General features: G+C 41.0%; 1 protein-coding gene across 2 annotated transcripts in view; it reads right to left on the bottom strand.

The window, feature by feature from the left end:
* Positions 1 to 19,193, bottom strand: part of LOC108708949 (rho GTPase-activating protein 6) — a 145,512-nt gene that overhangs the window by 11,447 nt on the left and 114,872 nt on the right. For both annotated transcript variants that reach the window (XM_041584184.1, XM_041584185.1), the window contains exons 5-10: positions 17,438 to 17,633; positions 15,798 to 15,853; positions 14,788 to 14,938; positions 7,755 to 7,903; positions 6,765 to 6,944; positions 2,478 to 2,575 (exon numbers count right to left, since the gene is read on the bottom strand). In XM_041584184.1, the coding sequence (XP_041440118.1) occupies positions 2,478 to 2,575; positions 6,765 to 6,944; positions 7,755 to 7,903; positions 14,788 to 14,938; positions 15,798 to 15,853; positions 17,438 to 17,633 (830 nt within the window). The remainder of the gene's footprint in view (positions 1 to 2,477; positions 2,576 to 6,764; positions 6,945 to 7,754; positions 7,904 to 14,787; positions 14,939 to 15,797; positions 15,854 to 17,437; positions 17,634 to 19,193) is intronic.

The raw sequence follows: 19,193 nt of genomic DNA, 5'->3' as shown, positions 1-19,193 counted from the left end.
GCTACAGTTTGTTCTAGGGATGTGCACCCCAAAACTTTTTTTTTATGAATGCTGAAAAAATATATAATGCAAAGCAACTTTTTAATATGTGTAAATGTAATTGTAACTAAAAGTAGTATTGGTTTATGCCTTTCTGTTCCCTGACTCTGGCTCTTGAAACAATGTAGAAAATCAATTCTCCTTTCAAGGGGCAAATTCACTAAAGGGCGAATTTTCGCTTCGGAAGGCTTCACCACACTTAGCGCCACTTTGTCAGTCGTTAATTGGCAGCACATAAGCCAATTCATCATGTGTGAAGTTGCACTTCAGCAGCCGAACACTAGCGAAGTTTTGCTAGTATGCTAATGTAACACCTATTTGGGCCACTCGGGGTTAATTCACCAGCTAGAACACTAGAGCATGGGTAACACGCGACTTACACCCAGGGCAGGGCCTTCGCTAAGTGGAAGTGTTCCCTCTAAGGTGTTGTGCAACTACATCCCCCCCAGGCTACTGTGCACACAAAAACAACTTGGGCGCCAGGAGGTTCTTAACAATCAGGAACGGTTTATTATGCCAAAAAGGGCAAATGATGACAGGTTTCAGTACTCACGCAGGAGTTGAGGAAAACAGCATATTGAGAGTTCACACTGAACAAAGGCAGGCTCACACAGAGAGTACACAGGCAATTGCAGTACAACCTTTCCCTCCTGGAAGTTGTCAGGAAAGTAGCTTCTACCCTACAGTCCCTCTTCACTGAGGTCCCTGACTGGAGGCAACACACAGAGCCTCTGGGAAGCTACTCCCTTACTGCAAATCCTTGTTGGAGCTTCAGCTGCTTTTTCTCTCTATCCTATCTGCCTTTCTCTCCTAGAGAGACTATGACAAGTCTGCCCTAGTATATCTGTTCCTCATTCACAGGGTTACCTGGTCCCCGACTTGGACACATGCCTTCTTCTGGGCCTATTGCACTCAGTCCCCCTGAGCACATCCAGCTGGAATCACATCTAGTGATGGGCGAATTAATTCGCCAGGCGAGAATTCGCGGCGAATTTACGTGAAAATTGGCGGCAAAAATTTGCTGGCATCAAAAAAAAAAAATTTTGCCGATGTCGGAAAAAACGGACGCCGGAGTCAAAAACGGGCGCAGGCGTCAAAAAAAAGGGCACCGGCGTCAAAAAAGGCAGTTTTGCAAATTTTTCGCCATTTCGCAAATTTCGCGCGAAATTCGCGAATATTTCGGTGAAGGGAAACAGCGCAAATTCGCCCATCACTAATCCCATCCAGAGGCAAAAGAGGGAGAGGCCACTCCCTGCACACACTATATAGGAGTGTGTCAGAGCAGTGTCATCAAATCTCTCAACCTATCACTGTAAAGGTTATTTTGTAACAGGGATTCTACCCAATAACCCAAGGAAATGGTGAAAAGATTAACTCTATAGGGCCTGTATCCCTACACTAACTTTCGCTAATGTTCATTTCTGTGTATCGAAACGTCGTTGGTACGATTCTGCTTAGGTCAATTTGAATAGGGCTGGTACATATAGGTCATATATAAGTCTTTATTAGAGATGGCAAAGGAAACTCTGGCAAAAGGGGTAATGTAATGGAAAATTCAGACTTTAGTGAATTTGTGGAGTAACTATAGTTTTTGCCTGGCGAAAGGGCACAAAACTTCATTATCGATACTCCCTTTCAGGAGCGAATTGTCCTCTACGCCTGTTGGTGATTAGCAATGTCCCTTCACATGGTATTTCAGGCAAATTTTCCCTAGCAGTAGCCACTTCGCCCTTTGCCCCCAAGTCTGTTCATCAGCCAGCCACTGCTACATAGTTTTAAGGGCCAAACAAACAGTGCAGAGAACAGAAATGGACAGATACAGTTGTCACTGTTTTCAGCAGCAATCAGATATACAGGTAATATAAATGGTAAAACCATTAAAACATTTTAATTAATGTACACTATAATGTATAATTTTAAGTGTACGTCATCTTATAGGACAGGTACTCAGGAAAACTATATGACATATTCAAGCTAGGTATTACTGGGCACAACAATTGTATAACAACCTTGTATCAAAGGTTGTGTTTTTCATTATCAGAAATGAGTAAATAAACAGATTGCAATGCATATGCAATTTTGCATACAAAACAATTAACCTGGCATGACCAACCCGCAATATTTCAACTGTGATTGGATTAGAAGACTAGGCCCCTCTAGCAATCACTTTGAACCCACATGAGAAGCAGACCCATAGTTTGGGGTTGCCTGCTCCAGTTCTTTACCTGCCCATTCTTCAGTGTCTGTCTACTGCCCTCTAGCTATATGTTGAAATATATGTTATATGTTGAAATGAATAAAATCTTGTTATTTTAGAAATAAACATTATTTTAACAATCAGATTAACACAACTTCTAATTTATTGCCATTTGGTATTATTTCATGACTTTAATGCTCATAAAAGCGAAATAATCATTGAGAAAAAACATTGTACTTACGATGATTGGGAAGCCTTCCTTCTTAGCAAATAGTCCACAACATCTGGGTCGGTCTCTAGCAGACTAATGAGAACTTCATTCTGTAAATCAGGAGGAACCTTTAAATCAAAAACAGGAGAAGAATGAAGATAGTGACCTGGCACGAATTGAACGTTGGACCCCAGCACTGAAAGGCAGCAATGCTAACATATAAATATTCTGAATGTGCACGCACACATGGGTACACAGGTAAACAATTAAGTCAAAGTTTTTTTGGTTGAATAGGTCCATTTTTGATTGAATAGATCCGTATTCGGCCGAATTTGAATCGTACAAATCAAAGGAATAGCGCTTTCGATCTAATTCGATTCTAAGTTTTACCCCAAAAAAATGTAGATTTTTCCACCAATTGACTCCAAATAGGTTCTAGGAGGTCCCCCATAGTCTAAAACAGCAATTGGGCAGGTTTAATATGGCGAATGGCTGAATTCGAATTTTTAAAGAGACAGTATATGATAAATTTTGAAATTCAAATTTTTTAATTTTTTTGCAAATTCTAACAAATTTGGACTATTCCCTAATCGAGGTACACAAAAATAACTTGAAATACGAATTTTCTCATTTGATAATTCACCTCAACCTCTGATAAATGTGCCCCCAAGAGATTACAGAGCAAGACCAATACAATTGTGTGTTCTTTTGCCAAAAACAATAGAAACCGAGAGAAGCCCTTCCTGGATAAAAGAGCTAGGACATCCAAGCCAAGAGTTTTTTCTAATCTCAAATCACTGGGAAAAAATGGTTATTACATGTCTAAAGCTCTGCACATTAGGGCACATGCACATCCAGTGCATTGAGAAAAAAGTAATTTTCAGCACGTTCAGTGGTTTTCACAGAATTTCGGCGAAATTCATGATGGTCATAAAAGGGCGATGCTCTTGGCAAAATTGCACTGTATCTACCACAATTGCATCTGATTTGCCAACATTAACTCATCTGTGCATGCACTTCATCTCAAGTCAAATGCAATTGCTAAAAATTGTAATTGTAATCTCATTTCTAGTGTCTGGCCTTATTTCCAGTGTTTGTCATATGATTTTCTTGTGCACCCTATTCTTTCAGTGCAACTAAAATGTGCCAATTGAGGCACAGCATTAAGGGAAACCTGGAACTTCTGACAGTCCTCCCTTTGCACTAGCGGAGCCAAATTTCCGGTTTAAAACTCAGAAGTTCGGCTCTTAAAGTTACAAGAGGTGGCTTTTTGCCGCCCCTTGTAACTGGCCACTCGCTGCCGTCTGAGGCAAGGGTTTCACCTTGCCTCATGGCAGAAGCGGCCCTGCAATCAACCGATACTTCCACACCATGTAGCCAGTCCCAGGGTTCCCTCTGCTCCCAGCACCTCCCCACAGTCCCAGGTACCTTCCTTTCATTACTCACTTTGGTGCCTTGCATTAGGGTAGGATCTTAACCTTTTAACCCACCTCACCCAAATGTCTTTTTTTCCATTAGAAAATGAACAGACGTGTAAAAAGATTCAAGTTTATTTGGTACATATGGACGCAGCCTTACATGTTTCATGTCTCAGACATTTAATCATAGGCTCTATGATTAAGGGGGATATTTATCAAAGTCCAATTTTTTCTGTTTGGAATTTTAAAGGGGAAAACCAAAATATTTTTCGTAGAAAACAAAAACTTTTTCGTAATTTTTGTGATTTACTAAACCCGATGGTGTTAAAAGTTCAAATAAAAAAGTACTCCAACTCAGACCTGCCAAGTTCATGAAGAAGTCAATGGCAGATGTCTCATTGATATTTTGATCCTGAGGGAAAATAGATAGGCTGTGCAAAATAAAAAATGTTTCTAATATAGTTAGACAGTGACGCCTCCGTTGCAGATGCGCTGAACGACTTCTATGCACAGTTTGAAGCACAGAACAATACAGGAATGAGGAAGACCATCACTCTGTCTAGTGACGAGGCACTGCGTCTGACGGTGGCTGACGTGAGGATGACTCTAGAAAGAGTAAACCCACGGAAGGCTGCAGGACCAGATAATATTCCTGGCAGAGTGCTAAGAGAATGTGCAGATCAGCTGGCAGATGTTTTCACTGACATCTTTAACATCTCCCTGATCACCTCCACTGTCCCAAAGTGCTTCAAAACCACCACCATTGTCCCCGTGCCGAAGAAGTCATCAGTGTCCTGCCTCAACGACTACCATCCTGTGGCACTCACCCCCATCATCATGAAGTGTTTTGAGAAGCTTGTCAAGAAACACATCAAAACCCTGCTGCCACCAGCACTGGACCACCTACAGTTCGCATACTGTCAAAATCGCTCAACAGATGCAATAGCCACCACCCTCCATCTGGCCCCCTCTCACCTGGACAAAAAAGACACCTACGTTCGAATGCTGTTCATAGACTTCAGTTCAGCATTCAACACTATCATTCCTCAGCATCTGATAGAAAAGCTGAGCTTGGACTGAACACCTCCCTCTGCAGTTGGGTTCTGGACTTCCTGACCCACAGACCTCAGTCAGTCAGGATTGGAATCATCATCTCCAGAACCACCACACTGAGCACCGGAGCCCCTCAAGGCTGTGTGCTTAGTCCTCTACTGTTCACTCTACTGACGCATGACTGTGCAGCCACGCACACCGCAAATCACATCATAAAGTTCGCTGATGACACAAACGTGATGGGTCTCATCAGCTATAATGATGAGTCACCATACAGAGAGGAGGTGCAACGGTTAACAGACTGGTGCAGAGCCAACAACCTGTCTCTCAATGAAGACAAAACAAAAGAGATGGTTGTTGACTTTAGGAAGACTAGGAGTGACCACCTGCCACTGTACATCGAACCTCCCAAAACACCAACTACTTAGCCAAGAAAGCCCAACAGCACCTCTACTTCCTGCACAAGCTGAGGAAATCCCATCTCCCACCATCCATATTCAAAACCTTCTACAGAGGGACTATCGAGAGCATCCTGAGCAGGTGTATCACTGTCTAGGCTGGGAACTGCACTTTCATGGAGCGCAAGACCCTACAGAGGATAGTGAAGACAGCAGAGGAGATCATAGGTGTCTCTCTTCCTTCCATCATGGACATTTACACTCGCTGCATCCGTAAAGCCACCAGCATTGTGGCTGATTCAACACACCCCTCACACTGCTGCCATCTGGAAAAAGGTACCGAAGCATTAGGGCCCTCACTACCAAACTGTGTAACAGTTTCTTCCCCCAAGCCATAAGGCTCCTGAATACTCAGGGACCGGACAGATCTCTCACACACACACTCCATCTGACCTTACTATATACCACAACGTTACACAGCCACTGTATGCCATTGTATAAATAAATAGCCATTGGATACAATTGTTCTCTATGAGCACTTCTGCACTTTATCATGTTCTTTATCATGTTCTTACTACTATCATATCATAATGATACTGCCATCATGTCTGATGTTTAGCATTATTTACTAAACATATTACATCTGCTGAGTGTGCACGGTATTGTCCTGTCCCTGCACTATGCTGTCCTGTCTTGCAGGAGTTGCATATTTTTGCACTAGCACTTTTTGTCTTTTGTTCGGTACATCTATGTTGTGTGTAGCACCATGGTCCTAGAGGAACATTGTTTTGTTTCACTGTGTACTGTACAAACGTATATGGATGAAATGACACTAAACTCACTCTTGACTTGACTCTTGATATCTAACGGAACACTACTTCCTGCTTTTCAGCTCTCTTGGTTTCCACTGATTAGTTACCAGGCAGTAACCAATCAGTGACTTGGGGGGGACACATGTCATAACTGTAACTTTTGAATCTGAGTTTAATGCTGAGCAGTTATGTCCCATGTGGCCCACCTTGAAGTCGCTAACTAACGCAGAGTTGGGTTCTGTTCTGTTAAATTAGACATCCAGTCAATCCAGCCTTTATACATTACATTTTTGGCTAACTAACTATATTAGAAACATTTTTTATTTTGCACAGCCTATCTATTTGCCCAGTTTTTATTTTTACACTGAACTGTTCCTTTAAGGTAATAACTGGCACTATGTCTCTCTAGCTTTAATAACATATAGCAACCAAATATGCCTTCCCCAGACCACTAATTATGGCATACAGATTTGATCTTATAATGGTATTATGAAAATAAGTTTATTGCTGTACATCTTATAACACTCTAAAACAGTTACATTTTTGCATTCTTATCTATACTCCAAGAAGTTACAGCAAGGCTGCCATTAACATATGAACAAAGATTCAATATTCAACCTATATAAACACACTTACCATAAAAAGGTTTTCAAAGTTCTCAATCATCTTTTGTACAACTGCAATAATTATTGTACTTTCCTCTGCGCGGGCAGTACTCTGAACTGTAAACTCTTTGTCGGACGATTTCTGCTTGTGCAACAGATTAGGCCCAAATATTGTGGCAAGGTTTAATGATGTCATTTTGTTCCCAGTAATCTGGTAAAAATCACATAAGAAAGACATAGTAAAACATGAAAAGAATGCTGATGAAAACATTTTTATTGGCTATACCAGCTTTGTTCAGCAGTCATTTTAATCATATTGTTTTGTGTAGCAAACTCTATTATTTGTATGTAGATATGCATCTTACATAGTCATAAAAGCCTAAGACCTTATGCCTGGAAAAGTAAAGTCAAAAGAAGTTGATGGCACCCAAGTCAAGGTTGCTGACATTGTATTTATTTCTATATCTAATGATATGTGAAATGTTCCCTACACAAACAATGTTCAATAGTTGCCTAAACTATACATTTTAAAAAACATAATTTTTGATTTGACCCGTAATCAGATCAAATAAAAAATTAAGTTGGCTGATAATTTCAACTGGCGTGTGTTTAGGGTTAATGCTTGTCTTGGAAACATTAGTAGAAGTCATATAAGATAGAACTTTTATTAAACAATAATTGCAAATTATTGCACTTTTTTTGGTAAACTGTGTCACTTATCATGGTCCCCACCATGCTGGCCTTAAACCACTGTTTATGCCTACCCTGTGGTTTGGAAGTCAATAAACAAATGTATGTTCACCTTTATATGAAAAGCTTTCAAGTTCTATTAGAACTTGTTCTCTACACAAAAAAAAACAATTTCCACCCTTCATAATAAAAGATGCACAACTTTTAACTCCACTATATACAACTTTTATTGAATCAATACAGCTTGCTTCATCACTAACACATACAGTAGGTTCATTTTGCATTGGAAACTAAACTATGTTGTATTTTGATCAGTTTTGGCACAGCTTACCTCTTGTCCACCTTTGTCCATTGTGTCATCTGCATGGTTGGCAACGGTAGACAGGAACTGCAACAGCCTGTGTAGTGTATCACAATTGCAGGGAGGTAGCAGGTAAATGAGTAGTTGTAACGTAAAAAGTTGGTCATCTGTATCTAATACTACAAAGATCACACAAGAAAAATATAATTAGTATTTCTCATGTTCATACCAGCATGTTTTAGGTGCTGATTACCAGAAATAGTAAGCCCTTTAGTTAAAGTATATCATGGGTTACAGCTGACAAAAGTGGCAGGTAATGGATACTCTCATCAAAATGATCAGTGTTTACATTTAACTGAAATCAATAAATAACACATAGGGGCACATTTACTAAGGGTCGATTTCGAATTTAAAAAGCTTCGAAATTCGACCATCGAATTTGATACTTCGATAATCGAAGTATTTTTTCGATCGAAAATGGTCGTTTTTTCTATCAAAGTAAAAATCATTTGATCGATCGATTAAATCGTTCGAATCGAACGATTTTACAAAAAAATACTTTGAATACTCAAAAGTTAGCCAGGTTATAGGAGGTCCCCCATAGGCTAAACAGCAATTCTGGAAAGGTTTAAGGTGGCGAAGTGACGAAGTGACGAAGTCGAAGTTTTTTAGAGAGACAGTACTTCGATTTTCGAAGTCTACGTTTTTTCAATTCAAATAGAATTTTGGCCTATTTGATGGTCGAAGTACCCAAAAATTACTTAGAAATTCGAAGTTTTTGAATTCGAAAATTCACTTTGACCCTTAGTTAATGGGCCCCATACACTTCGGAGAAGTTAACAGATTATGTCTCAGTGCACTTGACACAATATTTCTCTTCCCTTTCCTAGCAGATAACAGCAGTCTTCCTTTATGCCAATGGCTCTATGTATATTCTGAGAAGCAGCGCTTTAGAGAGATTTAAAAAAACGCTATTGCTTTATTTTTCCTATATGTTTGACTAAAAGAAGGATTGAGAGGTGAGTATATTTCAGTTTAGTTCAGTTCAGTTCACTTAGTCATCATTTTTTTTTTTTTTTTTTTTTATTAACATTTTTTGGTATTTATAACAACATTTCTGTATAGAGGAAGAAAGGAAAAAAGAAGATGAGAGTAGGGGAGAGAGGGAGGGGGGAGGGATGGAGTACTGGCTTACGCGGCTATTCTGCATGAATAGGTGAGCAAGTGTTCACTGTGTCGTGAAAGCAAGCTGTTGCCCGCCTAATCAGGCGGTCCACATGACAGTTCTTTCGTATAGCTGTATGCGTTCCACTTCTTGTTTTATTTCTTTAGCTGTAGGGAGTGTGGGCTTCTTCCAGTGTCTTGCTAATAAACTTCTGCTAGCTAGTAGTAGTTGAATGGTTGCCCTTTTTTCGTTTTTGTCCATTCTCTGCGTAAAGTGACCCAATAAGGCCATTTCTGGTGATAGTATATGGGCTATTCCCGTGATTTCTGTAATAAGTCGGTTAACTGTGGTCCAGTATGTTTGAGCCATAGGGCAATCCCACCACACGTGTAGCAGGGTTCCTACTCCCGTTAGGCATCTCCAGCAGGTATTCGGTACCCAGGGGAAGGCCTTATGTATTTTTTCCGGGGTCATGTACCAACGGTACATTATTTTAGCGGTCAGTTCATGGTGGTTGAGCGCCCTAGAGAATTTGGATGTCTGCTTGAACAGATATTCCCACCTCTCCGTATCTATTGATATGTTCAAGTCCCTTTCCCATGCTGCTTTAGCCGACAATGGTTGGCCTGTGAGGGATTGCACCAGTATGTTATAAATGGTAGAGGTACCTTTCTTGGTCCTCCTGGTGTTCCAACACTTAAGTTCGAAACTGGTTGGTTGATGTGCACTCAGCCATTTGTTTGCTCTTAAGTAGTGCTGTAGCCGAAGGAATGTATACAGTTGGGCGTTCGGTAGTCCATATATTGTGTTGTCAAGTTGGAAAAGAGTTTTAAACCGTTGTGGTCATAGAGGTCCCCAATCTTTGTGATGCCATGGTGAAGCCACGGCTGTAAGTACAGATCTGGTATCACCTCGCTGAGAATGGATATGGGCGCCAGCATCGAAAGCGGATTGCTCAGGTGCCGGTTGGTCTTAACCGTATACCAAGTTGTCAATGTGGCTTTAAGTGGTAGAGGCGAGTGTTCCAAACTTGAGTAATGGTGCTTTCCAAAGGTCCAAATGTGGGACAGGCCAGTATGACCAAAGAGAGATTTATAGAGCCAATGTTCCATGTCCACCCACTTTTTTGACCCTTGAGGTAAGTGCCAGTCAGCCAATTGGTCTAAGATAGTGGCCCTATAATAGGCCTGCAGATTCGGGCAAGCTAATCCAGCTTTTCTTTTGCTGGTAAACATTACTGAACGTGGGATCCTCGGCTTCCGATGATTCCAAACAAAGGACATTAACAGTCTCTGTAACTGTTGAAAAAATGCATTGTACAATGGGATGGGCAAAACCCTAAATTTGTACAGAATCTTGGGTACTATAAGCATTTTAATTGCATTCAACCGTCCCAACCAAGAGACATAAGTCGTCTTCCATGTATTGAGGGTCATCAGAGTGTCTTTCAGCATGGGAGCGAAATTATGCTTATAAAGCTGCGCTGGGTCAGCCGATATTTCCACACCCAAGTAGTGAATCGCATTGGAACACCAATCCAAGTCGTAGCGATGCTTCAGTTTGTCAATGTCCAGCCCAGGCATAAGTATGGGCAATGCTTGGGTCTTAACAACATTGAGTTTATAATAAGTCAACTTGCCAAAATGACCAATCAAGTCAAACAATTCCTGCAACGCAATATCAGGGTTAGTTAACAATAATGCAATATCATCCGCAAACAATAGGACCTTATGGTCTTGAGGGCCTATCTTTACCCCCTGAATGTTTTGAGAATTCCTTATGGCTTGGGCCAGTGGTTCAATACTTAAAATATAGATGAGAGGCGACAGCGGGCAACCCTGTCTAGTACCGTTTGTCAAGGGGAAGGCTCGAGATAAGAAACCATTGACATTCACCTGAGCTGTTGGGCCAGAGTAAAGGGCCATGATAGCCTTGGAGAATAAACTAGGAACACCAAAACCTTCCAAGACTAGCTTCAAGTAGGTCCAATTCACGCGGTCGAACGCCTTTTCAGCGTCTAATGCCAATAATATGGAGGGAATCTTTTGCTCATGTATGCGGTGGATCATATTAATAAGCCGTCTAGTGTTGTCATACAACTGACGACCCTTAACGAAGCCCGTCTGATCTGTATTTATCAAATGAGGCAAAGCCGTCTGCAGGCGTTTTGCTAGTATGGATGCGTAAATCTTAAGGTCACTATTCAGTAGTGATATAGGGCGATAGTTCGCACATTTGGTGTTGTCTTTGCCTGGTTTAGGTATAGTGGAAATATACGACTGTAGCATTTCTTGGGGAAACTGTCCTGCAGTGGCTGCAGCATTCAGGGCCCTAGTAAGGTATGGGGCGAGAGTTGCAGCAAAGGACCTATAATACCTGTTAGTAAAGCCATCTGGGCCCGGAGCTTTATTTTGTGGTAAATTTTTTATCTCTTGTAGGACTTCCTCCATTCTAAGGGGCCCCGATAAAGTGGAAATATCAGAGGCTTGAAGGCAAGGTAGATGTAATGATAGTAGGAAAGATTTAATATCAGCCTCAAGGGGTTCTGCTATAGAGAGGTCGTCTTTCAGATTATACAAATCACTATAGAATCGAGCAAACGCATCTGCTATATCAGTAGGATTTATTTTGGTTTCCTGAGTGGGCGTCTGTATCTTTGCTATTCTGTATCGTGTCTGTTGGGTGATAAGTTTCCTTTTAAGAATGGCAGTCGCCCTATTACCCATAGCATAGTGGGTACTTTTAAGTTTTATTAATTGGTTTTGGCATTTACTAAGGATGAGTAAGTTCACCTCCTCTTTGAGTTTATTTAAGAGGTCTATAGTCTCAGGGGAGGGGGACAATCTTTTTTCCTGCTCTAAGTCATGTATTCGTTTAAGTAGCTGGGCCTGCTTAGCATTCGCAACTTTTGATTTGTGGGTGGCTAAACTGATTAGATGGCCTCGTAGCACTGCCTTATGGGCGCACCAAAGTGTTAGGTCTGCTGTGTCCGTGCTATCGTTGTGGGAGAAATATTCAGTTAAATTGTTTTCTATGTGATTGTGGATATTTTTGTCGTTCAGCAAAGAGTTATTAAGCCGCCACGGGGGCCGAGTAGTAAACTGATATCGTTCTTGTAGAGTGAATGTAACTAGTGAATGATCCGTCCACGTTGTATTCCTAATTAAACAGTTCGAGATGACATTCAGCGTTTGGGGGTGGGTCAAAAAAAGGTCAATCCTAGTATACGTTTTATGGTGAGGGGAGTAGTATGAGAAATCTAACATGGTGGGGTTATGCACTCTCCACACATCATACAGGTTGTATTGTGCTAATAATTTGGAAAATGTTTGCGATTTCTTGAGGACCGCCTTGCGGTACTGAGTGGGGAGCGCATTTATTCGTGGTAATCTATCCTTATCCGGGTCTAGCACACTATTGAAGTCCCCACCAATGATGACAATGCCCTGTTTACAGTTTTGCAGTTGGTCAAAAGCCTGCCTCAGAAACAGGTTTTGATTGGTATTAGGGGAGTAAAGGTTCATCAACGTATAATGCTGTTGGTTGATAATGCATACAACTATCAAACATCTGCCATTGGGATCAGCTAAATGTTGTACACTTGAAATGTCCAGGGACCTTCTAGCTAGGATTGCCACACCTCTCTTTTTTGTCAAGGAGGGCGCTGCTGCTATCATTTGGTAATGTTTATTTGCAATAGACATTTGGTCTTTCAGCCGAAAATGCGTCTCCTGGATCCAGATGATATCTGCCTGCATCCGTTTGCATTCCGCTAGGGCTAGTAGACGCTTACGTGGGGTGTTTAATCCCCTCGCATTAATACTCATACATTTAAGTACCATTATGGCTAATACTAATGCTAGTTTGTGTACGATTCAGCTGGTCCCAGGATAGCAGAACAAAATACCACAGTACATTACATGCCAGTCTCCCCGGGAGGGGTAGGGAAGGGTAAGAAAAGGCAAAAAAGAGCATGGAAAGGTAAACAGAGAACATACAACTTATATACAGTATAGCCAGCAGCAGTGGCCAATCTCTCAATGCATACATGCCCAAAGATGGGCAGACAGTCTTGCAGTGGTAGAGTAGGATGGTAGGGGGGTGTTTAATACGGTAGTTGTGGAAACTCAATCTTGGTTTCCAGTTCCGGTGCCGGGATCCTAGAAACAAAGGGAACAATTAGGCGACCCAGGGATTTGGGTTCAAACTGGAGTCGAGTAGGTTGTAGTCAGTCAGGTAATAGCCACATCAGCCGCCTTGGCCGTCTCAGCATCCACATGGATCCGTCCAAGTTGTTGTCGCTGTGGCTGCAGTGGTACTGTAAGAGGCACGTTCCACTTCGCCAAAGCTTGCTTCCCCTCTGCCACGTTTAGGATAATTTTTGTGGAGTTTTGCCAGTGAACCAAGAGCTTAGTTGGGTATCCCCATTTATATGGTATGTCGTGTTGGCGCAAAGCTTGGGTTATTCCGGCTAGTTCTCTGCGCTTCGCCATAGTAGCTGCAGAAAAGTCAGCAAAAACTTGTATTTTCTCATACGGTTGTGGAAGCACTTTATGCCGTCTTGCGTAGCGCATCAGATCTTCCTTAATGTGGAAGAAATGAATCCGGAGTATGGTGTCTCTGGGTGCCCCGCTTGGCGCGTTTCTGGGCTTGGGGATCCTGTGTATTCTATCAATTAGGAGGTGGTCTACAGGGGTTTCTGGAAGTAGTGTAAGGATAAGATCCTGCGCATACTGGCAGAGTTGTGGCTGCAGAATATCTTCAGATACACCCCTCAACCTAACGTTGTTCCGTCTTGAACGGTCCTCCATATCAGCCAATTTATTTTGTAACATAGTGATTACTGACTCTTGGGTTTCAACTGTGTCAGCCATGTTATTGTGCGCCCCCACCAACTCCTCCATTTTAGTCTCAATTAGATCAGTACGGGCAGCTATAGTTTGGAGCTCAGTTTTAATGTCCTGCACTGCCTGCTTTGTGTCTGTACAAATGTCCTCTCTTAACTGCGCAAGCATCACCTTTAAATGCGCCTCTGTAACACCGTGTGCAGAGTCAGAGTACTTAGCTTGTTGCCGTTCCATTTCAGGTGCAGTACGCCCCGGAGAGGATCTGCAGGAGGAGGACTGAGCTCCATCTTGGCTGTCGTCCTGGGTCGGCGTCTTAGGCTGAGAGCCGTAAAAAGCGGTGAGGCGCAGGGGTTGCTGCTTGTCTTTTTTTTTCGGCATGACTGCAGGGATCTTAGCGGGTGGGTTGCGCTCGTTTGGGTTCCGTAGGGTCGCAAAAAAGCTTCAGTTTATCGGCACCGGGACTGGAGCTGAGCTAAGGTACGTGCGATCACATGCGGCCGCAAGCCACGCCCCCACTTAGTCATCATTTGATGAACGTTTTAAAGGGAAAATATTAATAGGAGCTAATTCAGCTGAGCATACACAGATACCTGATGAGCTCATGAAGAGCTCAAAAGAGGGGTATAGGTTCTCTTACCTTGGCTAAACAGCCACTGTTTCTGCTAAGTACCTTAACTCCTCTAAATGGACACCAACTGCATTTATAATGTCATATCAAGAAGCCATACATAGCCTTGCACTCTTGATGATGTGCAATATAGCATTCATTAACAGACCTCTATACTGATTATATGTATATTTTTCAAATCTATTTATACTACAAAAGCAAGCAATGTAACACGCCATGCTCATTTGTACTCACACACATGTGATCACCCTGATTGGCTGTCTGACTTGTGACCTCACTGATGACACTATGCTGTCAATGTTCCTTTTTTGCCTGACTCCTGCGTGCATAATGACACCCAAAACAGCTGGCGGGTGGCAGATGGCATTCATTCCCCATAGTTTATTGTGCTAAAGAAATCAAGTATAAAGTTGTTCAACATACATAAAGTGTTAATACAAGCTGTATAGAGTTCTCTGGTAAGAAGGGGATCCGGCATATCTCTCAGAAATTCTTTTAGCAAGGCAGCAATATCATGAACACTGTGTTCTTCATCTAATGCAACATCTATGCCACGGTCAAAATCTTCACGTAACTGGAAATAAAGGAACACATTTCTAGGCATTAACTTCAGTGTTAAGATTCTAATACAAAGCTTACACGTATTTAGGATTCATACATACATCACCCTATGGCTAACTATAAGGTAAAAAATAACATTTGCAGAACACATATAGTATTATCACTCAAAATAATGAATTCTAGCACGAAAAATGCAGAATGTATGAAATTAATGACTTGTGTCCTTATTGGCTACTTGGATCATAAACTGCCCCCTCTGTTATTGCTATTGCATAAACTAGACAAACAGAATGAATACACATAAAGGGCCCCTAAACTATACCATATCTTCAGATAGCATTGCTAAATTGTGCCTAATATAGGAAACTAATGATTTTACAGTAACTCCCTGCACAGGCCAACCGCATTTAGCCAGCTCACACTCCATTCTCTTTAGATCCCACAGCTTTGTTTTCAAGCTGTGCCCCCTTCTGGTTACTTCCAGTGGCACTATAAAAAATCAGAGGGCTATGGGAAGTAATATGGAAGGTAGTAGAAGGCAGCAAAAGACAATAGAAATGTAAGCAAGGCAAAACTATAAGCTACAACATTTTTAGAGAAACTTGGCAGGATGAAGTAATGGAAATAGTCACCTATTACTAACATATTGACACCCCTCTGTGGATCCAACTTTACTTGCCCTTTAATGTGCAGAATTTATGCCTATATTCTTAACATAACGAGGCAGCATATGCAATGCAATTGCCTGTTTTATATGCACAACAGCAAATGTTACATAGAAAGCAAGGATCGATAATACTACCATGTATAAAATACAGCTACAAACCATAACAGTAAATTGTTACAATATAAGTTGAAACAAGAACAAATACCTGTCGTACTCTCTTTTTGGAACTTCCAACCCTAAAGATCCCCACTGTCTGCAGCCCTGTAAAGAAGAACTGATTGATTTAGGGGAAAAAAACAACTATTGCTTGGTTATGCAGATTTCAATAAATTGAAATTACCAAGATCAACATGTGATCTAGGGTAAAGGAAAGCCCTGTAGCTATAAGTGCAGGGGCTGCATGATACGGGATCTGAATGACCAGCAGCCAAATTATACTGGTCTAGGTTAGAGATCGGAAGAACCACATGAAGCTGTGTTTAGGTAAGAAGGAATGAGTTAAAAAAGGAGATGGCCGGTAGGTATGTTTATTTTGCTTATTTTGTGAAATGTCAGGAGTTTTCTTCTTTATGTTCTCATATTATCTATTGATAACTGAATATGGATGTTTTCCTGCATGCACTGTATCTTTACACAAATGTAATTGTGAGAGTCTGTATTGTATTAATTTATGTTAATTGATTGTGAAATACTTGATCCAGGGAATGTTTCCGATCGCCATTGGGGTCAGGAAGGAATTTTGTCCCTCTTGCAGCATAATTGGCAATGGCTTTGGGCTGGGTTTTTTGTCTTCCTCTGGATCAAAGCAATGTACATATGATATTATATTTTAAGTTTTATTTGTCACAGGTAAGTTTAGAAGAGGGAGAGAGGAGGTTCTCTCCTGTGACTGCAAAGTGTATTGATTGATACAGACTGCTTGGATTTCCTATCATCGCAACACTGCAGATGTAGATCTGGCAGTAGGGCTGCTGAACTTCTCTCATGTTGGAGGCACACCATCGTAGCGATCTCTTAAATTCTGGCTTTAGAATATAGCCTTGGGTTAAGCTGGCAAGCTTATTTTTTTTGATAAAATGTTAATAAATGCTGTGGCCATTTTACACAAATCTCTGTATCCTGGTTTCATTAATGTATATAATAATGGGGTTCAGTGGGATGGCTCAAGGTGAAGGGTCAAATTGAGGTGTCCCCTTGTCAAGTGAGACCATTTCAAGCAATTAATTATTGTGACAGATAGGACCTGTATATATAGAGGTGATACAAAACTAACTACATCGAAAGCCAGAACTACATGTTACAACATGTGCAGTCGTGCGACATTACTTCTGTAATTTGGGGATCGCAGTTACTTCCCTTAGTCCTACGTACAGCACTGTTGACAGATTTCTTTTGTACAGAAAAACATTAAGGTAAAATGCCACTTGAGTCATATGACTCTTCAAAATGTATAAATTATAAAAAAAAAGGTGCTTATAAATGGTGCTTAGTGACATAATATCTGTCACATGGCTCCCTGAAACTATCATAATAAATAATGTACTGTAGTCACTGTTTTAAAATATGAAGTTATCACTTTAAAATTCTGTGACCTGTAAGTGGTCATGGAACTCCTTGGTGACTTTTAATATGCTGTTTTACAAGAGGGGGTTCATTATTACCTATTTAATACACAAGCTTCAATGAGTCATGACTTTGAAATAACATGAATGAGCACAGATTATAAGGATATATCTTACAGGTTATTTATGGCTCTGGTATAATTTTATTATGCTGATATAAAGAGTCAGTGCATAGTTGACACATTCAATTTTTGATGTTTCTTTGTCATAAAAATATGCTTACCATACTTTTCTAAATGTAAACAGCAGCTGTCCATAAGCCTGGGAACTTGCCGGTAGATAGGGTTCAGACTTAACTTTTTATCCCTTTCTTTTTCTTTCTTACTTTGAGCCTCTGCTGGCAGTGACAACTGCAAAGCTTCTAGGAGTCTAGACTGATTGTCATCAAGATCAGTAATTGAGTCCACTGACATTGCACCCTGCAATACAAACATTTATTTAGCAACAAGCATCAGCTGGAAAAATCACTAAAACTGTGGGACTGTGGTTGAGTAACTTCAAGAAAGCCAGTGTATGAGGGTTTTACCCTATCAGGGTGTACACAATGCACATTGGTTGAATGAGGAACAAGATTATAAATGTGGCCACAAAGTTCACTTTCCACCTTAGTTTTGTCTGTTTTCAGTGTTCAACATGGTTCCATGGCTATGCCATCTCTTATCTCATTCATCACATCAGTGATATCTATAGTCTACATTATTTTCTTACTAGGCAACAGTTGGTTTGTCCCATTTCTTATGGTTTTATTTTGGTTGGCAGTTTTACATTATTAAATATATATGCTCCAACACATAGGTTGATAACATGTAAGGAGATATAATCATTTCTGCAGGAAGACTTCTGGTTCTTTACATTGTCCTAGAGGGAATGAATGGCATTTTGCCGCAAATTCACTAAAATCCGAAGTTGCGCTCAGGGGTAGCGTAAGGTTGCGAAGTTGCGCTAGCGTTGATTCGCTATGTAAAGCGAAGTTACGCTAGCGAAGGCTAATTTGCATACGGCGCGAAATTCAAATTTCAATGGAGGAATATGTATCAGCACTACAAATGCCAAGAAAACCTTCAAATCATCAAATAAAAATTTTATTTTGCCCTACACATGTGCCCACTATCTAGTTAAGTTGCCATGAGTCAGGAAATGTAGGGGGGAAGGAGGGGAGCCCCAAAAAATTTTTCGATCTTTTTCAGCCTATCACCCATAATGTAGAAAACACGCCAGCGTTTTTTGGGACTAAGAAAAAATGTTGACTTTTTTTGAAACAATCCCTATCTACTCTATTGCGCTTCGCCAGGTCTGAGGTGGCGAAGGAAGTCAAGCGTAAAAGGTAGCGTTCAGTACACTGCGCAAGTTAGTGAATTTGCGTAGTTACGTCGCTAGCGAAAATTCGCCTGGCGTAAGGGTGCGAAGTAACACTAGCGAAACTACGCCAGCGCTCGTTAGTGAATTTGCGCAGTAACGAAAATGCCAAACGCTAGCGAATTAACGCTAGCGTTCGGCGCTTCGGCGCTTAGTGAATTTGCCCCTAAGGTTCCATTGCCCTTCAAATAAAATCCAATACAAACTGCCATCAAATTATAAAAGACCATAACATTTTACAACACTTTTTAGTGTAAAGGTGGCCATACAGTTGTTTGACGATGTCACCAAATGAGCTGATCTCTCCCCTATATGCCCACCTTAAGGCATATCTGGCCATCTGAATCAGAAAGCATCAAACAAACAACATGGCATAAGACCGATCCAGAATATATTTATCAAGCAGATTTTCCTTTGATCCAGCAATGTGCTCTAGGCTCCACTGGCAAGGAATGAAAAAATAGAGAATTTGAATGTGCTTGTTTAGAAGGAGGTTAATTTCTAAGCTCTCACAAATGCAGTTGTGTGGAGGGCGTAGGACTTGACAGGAGTCATCTGCTGAGATGAAGCTAGATAATTCCTGCAATCAATGTTTTAATTTCCGAAATATATACTGGTTCCCA

This window comes from Xenopus laevis, chromosome 2S (assembly GCF_017654675.1).
Source record: "Xenopus laevis strain J_2021 chromosome 2S, Xenopus_laevis_v10.1, whole genome shotgun sequence".
Taxonomy (NCBI): Eukaryota; Metazoa; Chordata; class Amphibia; order Anura; family Pipidae; genus Xenopus; species Xenopus laevis.
This window is presented reverse-complemented; position numbering and strand designations above follow the sequence as displayed.